This window comes from Bidens hawaiensis, unplaced genomic scaffold (genome assembly GCF_021521415.1).
Source record: "Bidens hawaiensis isolate Kalapana, Puna unplaced genomic scaffold, B.hawaiensis_p1.1 tig00004743_1, whole genome shotgun sequence".
In the NCBI taxonomy this organism is placed as follows: Eukaryota; Viridiplantae; Streptophyta; class Magnoliopsida; order Asterales; family Asteraceae; genus Bidens; species Bidens hawaiensis.
Genome location: NW_027491293.1, coordinates 797,595 through 809,290, shown reverse-complemented (window position 1 = coordinate 809,290; position 11,696 = coordinate 797,595). Strand labels below are relative to the sequence as shown.

The following is an 11,696-nucleotide window of genomic DNA, read 5'->3' as shown; positions in this document are numbered from 1 at the left end:
CAAGCGAATCATATATTGTTTATGCGGCAAAACAAGTGCCAAATTAAACTATAATATGCATGAGCAAGTCGTATAACGTTTATAAAGCAAGAGTGACGGTCCTACCCGCACAAAAGATTTATATTCCATAAAAATTCAACTGTTACAAGAACGGCCTGGTATCTACCCGCCTACAAGAATATAAATCTATACAAAGACGTAAATCTATACTAACAGTGGGAAAGGATTTAAAAGATCAAGCTTCAGGCCACTCCCTCCAAACCCACTTGTACTCGCACCATCAGTTGGCTGTGGCGGTTCAAGGAAAGTCTTGAGAATGGTTAGCCCATCATCAGCAGCAGCAACTTCGTTCACCTTCTCCACCACCGGGTGCGGGAAGGCGGCATACTGGTTCACTGCTTGGTCATATACAGCTTCAGTATCCACATCATATAAAGGGAAGTTGGAAGGCGGGATGCCCTTCTCAACGAACCCTAGACCAAGCAGGAAGCCAGCCTTTTCCCCATCCTCATGAGAAGCGTTGAGGGCTGCGCTCATGGCATCGTCATATGATGTGTCCGTGAAGACCCGATGCACAACCTACAAAACAAAAATACAAGTATCAAAACCTTTTCTAAGTACAAAGAAAAGCGTAAAGATATTATGAAGCTATGCATACCTGCGACAACGCTTCTCGTAGAAACCATTCCTTGGTAACCAGAGCCTCCTGGAGGGCAGCTTGAGCTTCATTACGGGCGCGTTCGGCTTCGTTCTTTGTAAGGTTGGCAAGCAACACATCTTTGGCTGCAGCCTCTTCGACGCCCTTTAGCTTACGCTCAGTTGTAAGGCCCCGTTACCGGTAACCCTACTTTCGTGTTGGATTTACTCATAAACACAGTTCTAAATATCAGAGTTAATTAAAACATTTATGCGGAATATAAAACTTTCATAAAACATTACATAATTCATAACTTGTCTCAAAACATTCATTGTCTTTCACATTAAAGCATTAAAATTAACACATCATAAGTCTTCAGATGCCAGATTCTTGTTCAGTGCCACGTGTCTCCTCAAACGAGCTGCCTCATCCTACTCACCTGCGTGCATACTAAAAGTCAGCTACGCTGAGTGAGTTCTAGATAATCACATAATCATACCATTCTCATAACATTATATTCTTTCATTCGTACTTTCATACTTTCATACTTCCTTACTTTCTTACTTTCATACTTTCTTACTTTCTTACTTACTTACTTACTTTCTTACTTTCTTTTGTATTAACTTACTTTCATATCTTTCGTTATAAAGAGCATTACGCCCTACATTCCTCGAGTATTATTAGGGCTCGGTACCCTCCTTCCTCGAGTATTATTAGGGCTCGGTACCCTCCTTCCTCGAGTATTATTAGGGCTCGGTACCCTCTTTCCACGAGTATTATTAGGGCTCGGTTTCCCTCTTTCCACGAGTATTATTAGGGCTCGGTTTCCCTCTTTCCTCGAATATTAGTAGGGTTCAGTTCCCTAGTTCTCGAATATTAGTAGGGTTCGATTCCCTCTTCGTTACCATACAACCATACATCATACCTCGAGTATTATTAGGGCTCGGTACCCTTTTCGTAACCATACAACCATCATTTCCTTCTTTTATTAACTTTATCACTTTCATACACATAAGCATACATATCATACTTATCTTATACATAGCGTTACAACCTGACAGTACGTGCAATATCCGAAGATCGTTCACGTACCATCAAGCAATCATTCATACATTTCACATTATTCACATAAGGCATACACTTATCTCTTAGGATAAGCGTATTAACAAACATATTGAGTATACACACAGCCCCGAAAACATAACACATAAATGGGGCTAGAAACTCACCTGAACATGGTTACGTTCACCGTTAATCGTAATCCCTTTCTTCAGTTGTGCACGGCTGACTGTATAACAAGTATACGTATCAATTAACTATCACTTCTCATAATGTATTTCTATCTTTATATGACCCACAACGAACGGGGGTCCGGGGGCAGCGCCCCTGGCAGCGGGGTCTAGGGGCGGCAGCCCCTAGCAGGGTCCAAGGGGCAGAGCCCCTGGCTGGGGTCGAGCTGCCAGGTCAGCTTGGAAAAATTTTATTTCCATTAACTGTCTTAACACATTTTTCATTAGGTTTTTAATTTATTTTCTAAACGAACTTGGCTTTAGGCGAAGTTAAACCTCAGGCGAACTTAGCTTTAGGCGAAGTTAATCCTCAGGCGAACTTAGCTTTAGGCGAAGTTAAACCTCAGGCGAACTTAGCTTTAGGCGAAGTTAAACCTCAGGCGAACTTATCATCAGGCGAACTTAAACCTCAGGCGAACTTGTCATCAGGCGAACTTAGCTTGCAGGCGAAGTTCATCAGGCGAACTTAGCTTGCAGGCGAAGTTCATCGCTTGAAGGCGAAGTTGCCCAGATGAAGGCGAAGTTGCCCAGATGAAGGCGAAGTTGCCCAGATGTCCGCTGTTTCGGTTTCTGATCAAAATTTCGGGCGATTTTTAACACCCTTGTTAAGGTTCAATACCACCCACTACACTTCCCGACCATTTTCGGTCGTTTATACACTAAAAGCTCGGATTTTTAAACTTCCAAGATCAAGAATCATACCTTTTGAGCTTGTTTGGATCTCGTTTATCTTGGTATCACCACTAATCTTTCTCTCTTACCCGGACCTCGCTCGATCCTTCCTTCTTTCTCGGCCCGGCCAGTGGCGGTTTTGGGTGTGCTTGGTGTGTGTGTATGTGTGTGTTTAGGAGAGTGGGGGAAAATGAAGATATTTTGGGATTTTGGGGGTATTTATATCCCTGAAATCCCATTCTCATTTAACCCATCTCAATTAATCCAAGTCCAAGACCCGCTCCTTCCCCGACATTAATCAATTACGCGAAATCACTAAACATAACTTCCTTTATTCATCATTAAAATTTTAGGATGTTACATCAGTGTGGTCAAGCACCCCCCTCTGGTCCAAGATCTCTTGGAGCTTCTTGGCATCTTCCATGGCCAAGGCATCATGAGCCTGCTGGAGCCTCTCTAATTTGGCTTTGAGCTCCTCATTCTCTGTGCGTAGAGGCTCAGCAACAGCTTCAGCCTTGGTGGCCCTCTCAGTTGCGTTCCGTGCAGTTTCCTTAGCCAACCGAAGCTGTTCATTAACAGCTTGGGTAGCCTTGGAACGGGCCTCGAGACGGCCCTGAACTTCAACCTCGAGGGCCTTGATGGCCTTCTCCTTCTCCGCAGCAACGGCGGAGAGTCTTCTGTTCTCCTCCCGGATAGCCCGCGCCTGAGCTATTTCTTGGATACGAGCCGCCTTTAACTTGTCGTTTTCACGACAAAGCAGCTCGACGCGCGGCTGCATCCAGGCAAGGAGAATTCGAAGCTCGTTTGTCAGCCTACCCTCTTGGTAGCTCGACATAGCTTCTCCCAGTGCACCACTGGGGCGGCGTGGCGCGCCCACTCGACGCAATCCACAGCCGTCCGAAGGGTGGTTCCCCGGCGGATGTTCCACCGCGGAACAAACACCTCATTCGAATCCGACACTGCAAAAACAAAAAGCAGTTAGAAAAAGATGATAAAAAACAAAAATATATATAAAAAGGCCAAAATAACCCTACGCACCTGTAGGGTCGACAGTAGGCCGGTAGCCGCCAAACCCATCACCCAAACCTAACGGATATCCATCCAAGAGGTCAGGCAGATGGGAAGGAGGCAGAGATTGGCTTGAAGCCCCGAACATACCTGCTGAACCGGCCGGGGACGAGGTAGTCGCCGGCGCCGGAGGCACGGTCGAAGCCGCTGCGGCAGAGACCATCGGAGGTGAACTCACTGGAGGTGAACTCACAACCGTGGCCGCCGCTGCGGAAGAACCCGCAGAAAATATCACCGCCGGCTCAGTGAAGGATTCCGTGAAGATCGCACTGACAGCCGGCGGGGATGATGTTACAGTTGGAACAGTTGCCTCAACCGAGTGAGCAACTGAACCAACACTTGAAGCAGGCGCAGTCGCCTGGGTCATCGCCTCGGGTAGGTTGACCAAACCTACCGTCATGGGTCCAGAACTGCTCCTTCCCGCTCCACCCTGGAATGCGGTTGCATCCACCCCTGCATGAAAACATATTTAAATATAATGGCGGAAAGATATGAAGTTAAAGTTAAAGTTTACACTTACGAGTTCTCTTCAGCTTGAAGGTTCTGATAGGCGGGGACGAACCCGATGGAGCCGGCCTCTTCACGCCGCTCACCGTCGTCATCCTAGGCGGCCCGGAGGTGACAGCTGTCTCAACCTCCGGAACAGTGGTCTCATCACCACCAGGGTTCCCCGCCACCTCTTCACTCTCGGTCTCCGACTCTGACCGATTCCCCTGATCGGCAGTAGAGGCAACCTTCGCCTTACCCTTCCCGCCAGCAGCCTTCTTCTTCCGCGTGAAGAAAGGACCATCTGCGGATTCCTCATCAGAAGATGACAAAATTAGAGGAATTCCAGCAGAGGTTTGAGCATTGACAGGGCGAGGGTTAAATAACTCCTTACCTGGCCGCGTGGCGCTCAGAATCGGGTGGCCCGGCGGGTAGACCTCCACAAACCGATCCGCCGTTTGCTCCAAGATGGGCAACTCGTTCTCATCAAGAGCACGGGTACCCATCCGAGCGGGACCACCAGCCTCCCGCGGATGCAGGAGCGATTGTAGGTCGTTTCCCTCTGAAAACAAAAGAAACAGTTAGAAGAAAACTTTAAATCAGCAAAGAAGATGAAGCATACCGTAAGGGATAGAGTTCAAACCGTATTCAAGGACGATGGGAACCTGTGGCGCCTCCGCCCCAGCATCTTTCCACACCCGGCTCATCCCGAGCATCACCATCCCGGACTCCGCAAAGCGGTAAACCGGAGACTGGACCCGGGAAATCTTGGAGAACCATTCCGCCTCCTCATAGTTGAAGGCGTGAAGGTTCGGGAGAGCTCTCCCGTTCTTGAACGTCATCGCTATGGGGACGACGCGAGCGGAGATATAGAAGAACTCCCGCTTCCAAGACCGAAGACTGCGCTCGGTAGCGCAGATCTTCAAACCCTTGATCCGAGTGACCAAGGTATACCACCCCTGGATGCACCTCCAGGAATAGAAGGTCATCAGGCGGTCGACATGGGGCTCCACGCCCAGAATGAGGCACACCCATTCAAAATGGCGAATCTTGGCGATCGCCATTGGGTGTACCTCCGTCAGATGTACACCGTGTCTCTCCAAAACACGGTACACAAACTTCGTCAATGGGAACCTGAGATTCCCATAGATGAAGAATGCAGCATACACCCCTATTTTGCCCTTGGGGGCATCGTACACCGTCTGGTGTGGCTCAGGAAACTCAGGCTCGAAAGGCTCGAGCATGAACTTCCTGACGATGTACTGATACTGGTCGACGGGAAGAGCACACTGGCACTCGCCAGCAGTACTCTTATCGTCCCTATCCGAGTGACCAAGTGACCAAGGTATACCACCCCTGGATGCACCTCCAGGAATAGAAGGTCATCAGGCGGTCGACATGGGGCTCCACGCCCAGAATGAGGCACACCCATTCAAAATGGCGAATCTTGGCGATCGCCATTGGGTGTACCTCCGTCAGATGTACACCGTGTCTCTCCAAAACACGGTACACAAACTTCGTCAATGGGAACCTGAGATTCCCATAGATGAAGAATGCAGCATACACCCCTATTTTGCCCTTGGGGGCATCGTACACCGTCTGGTGTGGCTCAGGAAACTCAGGCTCGAAAGGCTCGAGCATGAACTTCCTGACGATGTACTGATACTGGTCGACGGGAAGAGCACACTGGCACTCGCCAGCAGTACTCTTATCGTCCCTATCAGAAGTGGACGTCGGGTTCTCGGAATACACGTCCGACTCTTCAGCAGTAACTTCAAGATCATGAGAAGACATGTTTTGAATGTAAAGAACGAATTCAGGAGAATGCTCGACAGAAAAGTTAGAGTATTCGCCGGAAATCGTTTAGAAGAAGAAGAGAGGTGAAACTGTGAGTTGAGATGCATCCTCTCCTCCCTTTATATACTCATCGCAATGAATGCGATGAATTTAATGCGGAAGAGAAAGGAAAGCGCAGGTGCAATGAAACTGTGACACGTGGAATATGCAAGCTGGCAACAACTGTTGACAGGACGCGTGCCGTAAACTTCGCGGCCACGCGCCCGAAAACTCGCGCCCACGCGCCTGAAAAAGCGTCTGGAATGACCATATACTGTCACGTCGCCATAACTTCCTGCACGTCCTGACACTGTCAGAAGAAACCGTCGGACGACGTTTCAACAGTTTGGACTGTTCTTATCCTTTCACCAACTCTTCAAATTTCAAAAAGATTCAAAAAAGATTCAAAAGTAAGCGGGACTATACCCCTTACCTTGGCAACCAAGTAACTATAAGACAGGTGCGAGTACAGTGTTAAGGCAAAACCCTTCACATACTTAGCACCTGCAGGGAATTGAAGCCAATAATACCTCGGCAACCAAGTAACTATAAGACTGGTGCGGGTACAGTGTCAAGGCAAAACCCTTCACATACTTAGCACCCGCAGGGAATTGAAGCCAGGAATACCTTGGAAGTAAAGTAACTATAAGACGAGTGCGGGTACAGTGTCAAGGCGAAACCCTTCACATACCTAGCACTCCGCAGGGAATTGAAACCAAGAAGGATCTTCTGAGCCATGCTTGCGGAAACGGGAATAACATCCCCGCATAGCGGGAACGTCGAGAACTAGATTGTTTGAAGCTCCAAGATGGAATTGGTTTTTTAAACATAATTGATCACTATGTTCAAAACTACCAAAACCTCATGGAGAATCTACACAAGTGGAACTCAACGCTCCTGACTTGCGAGGAGGTTACAGACCTACCCGCATCATACCCAAAGATCAAGCAGAAAAGTCGGGAATTTCTGCATGTGACATTAGGACTTCCGCGGGAAGAATCCCCATGGAAAACCTTAAAACTAAACCCTTTTCAAAACCCTTTGCTTAAGTCCAAAAGTTCACCTCACTTATTAACAATTCATGAGAAGAACATTGGACTGGGGGGACTTGAAGAGGTAGGTCCCAACAGAGCCCAGTTGGACCCGCAAGACTCACCTCAAAGAGGGACGTCTGCGCAGTTGAAACCGCAAGACTCACCTTCAACAGAGACGTCTGCGCAAAGGCTAAACTCGCAAGACTCACCTTGAAGAGAGACGTCTGCGCAGAAACCAACTGGATCCGCATGACCCACCATGCTCAGAGACGTGACGTCCTTACGCGCAGTACACAAGCTGTTCCCGCAGGAAAAGCCTCCCAATGGTCGACGTACTCCGCCTGTTCCCGCAGTAACGGATACTAGCCATCAGGGAAGGCTACCCGCGCAGCAAGGCTACACGCACAAGGCACTTAACTCTTAAATAATTCAGTAATGTCACCTGAAGAAGGAGTGAGCAAGCCGGGAACACTCCCGCCCAAAGCCAGGAATACTCCCACCCAAATGAGCCAGTCCGTACGCTACTGGAGGACCTTTTGTACTGTACCTGACGAGGTATGGACAAAAGGTCCGACCAAAGCAGCGACAGCTCACTGTGACAAATGAATAGTACACAGCCGGCCTGGTCACTATCAGCCGCTGCCTACTCACCAACCCCTGTCACTATTAGCCGCTGCCTACTCACCAACCTGTCGTAGCACGTGCATAGCCTGCAGTTGGTGGAAAAGAATAGTACACAGCCGGCCTGGTCACTATCAGCCGCTGCCTACCCACCAACTACCAGCATGGCATGTGCGTAGCCCACAGTTGGCAGAACAGGAATACTATTCAGCCGGCTGTACCTTCTTGGAAACCTACCTTCGGCTATAAATACTCCAACACCTTGGAATAGTATGGACACATTACATTATCTTACATTATCTGATATCTCATTATCTTATCTTCTCTAGTAATATCTTAATATACACTTATATTCAAGAGCAATCTAGTCTGATTCTCACGCCGGAGGGTGGTCACAAGGAGGTACCCCCCCCCTCTCAGTGACGAGCTCACGGTGTCTGTTTTGCAGGTCATCAGAAGAACCATCTTTGCCGGACCTAACCCCTCGTGGGAAACATCTATTTAACCCCCAGATTATCCGTAATCTGCCCGGGGTCGATTAGTGTTTCTTCAAAGTTATAAGGAGGTAATCCTTAAGTAAAAACTTCATATTACAAAAAGTGAATATTTTAACAAATGTTTGGACTAGTAATAATCAAGTAGTTAGTAAAAGTAACAGAGATGCATTTTACGTAATAGTTTAGGGGTACGAAGGAAGACTTCTGAAAATACATGTACACATGTGAGTAGATGAGCACTATAAATACTAGTCTCCATTTGCTGCTGCTGGTAATCAATCCCTACATCATCCCGTTTATCAATATCCTGTGGCTTTGTCCCCAACGGGACCTAATTCGAGCATCTAGGGTTTCTAATTGTTCAATCAAAGATGGAAACAGCAACTGCTCTTCGATCGTCGTTCGGTACTTGCATCAGACCATCCAATAAAACCCGCAATCGATCCATCGCGTTTGCTACTGTTTTGAATAAGGTATATTCATGTCCTGTTTTGTAATTCAATAAAAATGAAACTTGATGTTGTTTACTTGGATCTGTGTAATGTGTTTTTGATTATGCACAATTTAGGTATTTGTGGGCTTGTTAGAAGATGCCAGTACTACATGTATGACAAATTATAATATAGTTTTTACTTTATAAGTGGAATTTACGAAATTTGTTGCTAGTTAAATAAATTTTGATGAGAATTATGCTGATTTCAGAAGATAATATCTTCAGTGAATTGTAAATTAGGGTTTTACAGTTAAAATTGTTATGGGACTCAGAAGATTTGACTATCTTCAATTATAGTAGGGATGAGCTCACTCGCGGTACCGGTAGATACCAAAAATGGTTATCGGTACCGAAGGCAAAAAATATGTAAAATACCAGTACCGTACCGATCCCGGAACCTCAAAAAGTGGATACCGAATTGGTACCGAAAGTACCCAGTTTGGTACCATTTGCTAATCTCTGTTTGTGTTTTGGCTTATAATTTAGGGCTTTTTTTTAATGTTTTTTGATTTATAATCTAAAAATGTATCTTAACAACCACTATCATGAGTTCTAGCTTCTAAGATTTAACTTTTTTTCCTTTAATTGGTTGGTACTTTAGTTGGGATTCTCTTCATTTTCTCACCCGAGAACGGGACTCAAAAGTGTATCTTTTCAAACTCAAAAGAAGAGAAGTGTAGTTAGAGCTTCATCATCATCTTTTGATTCTACTGGACCGACTGCACCAATTGCGCCACTTGAACTCGAGTCTCCAATTGGGCAGTTCCTTTCGCAGATTCTAATCAGCCACCCTCATCTGGTACCAGCAGCAGTTGAACAGCAACTTGAACAGCTTCAAACTGACCGTGATGCTGAGAAACAAAATGAAGAACCTTCTTCTGCAAGCACTGATCTTGTGTTATACAAGTGAGTGATTATCTGATGATTTGTTGGCATTGGTAGGCCTGTAAACAAACCGAACAAGGCTTGCTCTGTTGCTCATGTTCATACTTTTAACTTTAACAACACACGAATGCACACGAACACTTAAACGAACAGATTTTCTTTTTCATGTTCGTTCATTAAGAAAATGGATGTGTTTGTGTTCTCTTATGTTAGTTCTTTAATATTCTGAACGAACAATTCACCAACACAAACATCATAAATAAACACAATGAACATAATTAAACATAGATGACCATAAATGAGAAGTCATAAACGAACAACTACTAAAAGTAAGCGTAGTTTCAAATTAAAGTTTAAAATACCATGATCATCACATCCAGCATTTAAAAGGAAAACAAAGATATTCAATACAGCTTTTTAAATATGAAATTGAAATTGATTTCAAGTTAGTATTAGTAATAAATAAATTTGAATGAATATTTAAACAAATTAAGTGAACGTACATAAACGAATGGAGATAAATGAACGGGCATAAATGAATGAGACATGTGTTCATGTTCACTCATTTAATTAGATGAAAAGAAAAATTGTGTTCACGTCCGTTCGTTAAATAATTGAACGGACATAAATGAACTTCCTGCCAAACAGTTCAGAAACGGTTTACTGAAGGTTTGTTTAAGTTATTATCATAAAACTAATTCAGGATGCAAAAGAGTTTAGAATTAATAACTCAATGCTGTAATTACAGTGGAGGTCTAGAGGGTAACCCTTAATATGCAGGCAACCAGAAACTAGAAATCTAGATAACCTAACTCGCCCCCCCCCTCCCCCCCCCTAATAATAACTATTTTTTTATTTTGTTGTAGGAGGATAGCTGAGGTGAAAGCTAACGAAAGAAAGAAGACGCTCGAGGAAATACTATACGCGTTAGTGGTGCAAAAGTTCATGGATGCCAACGTTCCGTTAATCCCGTCTGTGACGCGTTCGGTTCCCACATGGCCCACCCAAGATGACAAGCTGGAGCTTCTTCACTCACCCGAAGCTCTAGAAATGATTCAAAGCCACCTGGCATTAATACTCGGAAGCCGTGTCAGTGACTCAACGTCCATCGCTGAGATTAGCAAACTCAGAGTCGGTCAGGTATACGCAGCATCTGTAATGTACGGCTACTTCCTTAAACGAGTTGACCAACGATTCCAGCTCGAGAAAACCACAAAAATCCTTCCGGAAGGTATAGACAAAGAAACCAGTAACATCCAACAGCATGTGGCGGGAGATGAGCGAGTCCCACTAACTCATCCTGAAGTGAGTTCGTGGTCAGAAATCGCTAACTTGGGGTCAGGTTCGAAATCATCTCGGTTGAGGAATTATGTGATGTCGTTTGACGGTGAGTCGCTTCAACGGTATGCTACAATTAGGTCTAAAGAGGCCGTTAGTATTATTGAGAAACATACGGAGGCTTTGTTTGGTAGACCCGAGATCGTGATTACGCCTGACAGGAGGGTTGATTCATCTAAAGATGAGGTTATTAAGATTAGTTTTGGTGGGTTGAGGAGACTTGTGTTGGAGGCTGTTACATTTGGTTCGTTTTTGTGGGATGTTGAGAGTTATGTGGATTCCAGGTACCATTTTGTTGCAACTTAATGCTCTCAAATGCAGATATCGCGTTTAGTACGATATGAGGTACCCGCATTAGTATCTGGTCATTATGACATTCATTAGATTGTATATAGACTACCGTGTTTTTTTGTTGTTTCAGATTTAGTATCATGCAGTTTATTTGGGATTTATATTGAGATGTTGATCATATGTGAGTGCTTAAACACTTTTTAAGTGACATGAGTAGAATCAACACTATTAAAATTAGTGTCAACTCGGACACTACCCATAAACCCAAACACGACACGACCACTAGGCATCATGATTGATATTGGTGTTTGTATATCACACACTGCCATTACATATCTGATGGCTCTTTATAAAAAGTACATGTTGGCAAACGTAATTTCTTATGATCACATTGTTTGTTTAAATGATAAGATAATGTTATTACAAATATGATGATTTACATATGGATTAGCTTTTTGATTGTGTGACTATTTCTCTACCCTATTTTCTCAAAACTTCAAAATTCTATGACTGAAAAGGGAGAGTGCAAACATTTTATACGAATGATGA

General features: G+C 44.9%; 1 protein-coding gene across 1 annotated transcript; it reads left to right on the top strand.

The window, feature by feature from the left end:
- The first annotated feature begins 8,474 nt into the window (after positions 1-8,474).
- Positions 8,475-11,188, top strand: LOC143627783 (UV-B-induced protein At3g17800, chloroplastic-like). Its single transcript, XM_077097526.1, has 3 exons — positions 8,475-8,613; positions 9,235-9,539; positions 10,385-11,188. Exons 1-3 carry the CDS (start codon positions 8,512-8,514, stop codon positions 11,160-11,162), a joined length of 1,185 nt encoding a protein of 394 aa, XP_076953641.1. The 5' UTR covers positions 8,475-8,511; the 3' UTR covers positions 11,163-11,188.
- The last annotated feature ends 508 nt before the right edge of the window (positions 11,189-11,696 follow it).

What these genes read in the sequence shown, in the direction of transcription:
- LOC143627783 (XM_077097526.1), top strand. Translation starts at nt 8,512, where the DNA reads ATGGAAACAGCAACTGCTCTTCGATCGTCGTTCGGTACTTGCATCAGA. An exon ending in TTGCTACTGTTTTGAATAAG is followed by an intron (nt 8,614 to 9,234) that starts GTATATTCATGT and finishes TTGGTACTTTAG; the next exon opens with TTGGGATTCTCTTCATTTTC. An exon ending in ACTGATCTTGTGTTATACAA is followed by an intron (nt 9,540 to 10,384) that starts GTGAGTGATTAT and finishes ATTTTGTTGTAG; the next exon opens with GAGGATAGCTGAGGTGAAAG.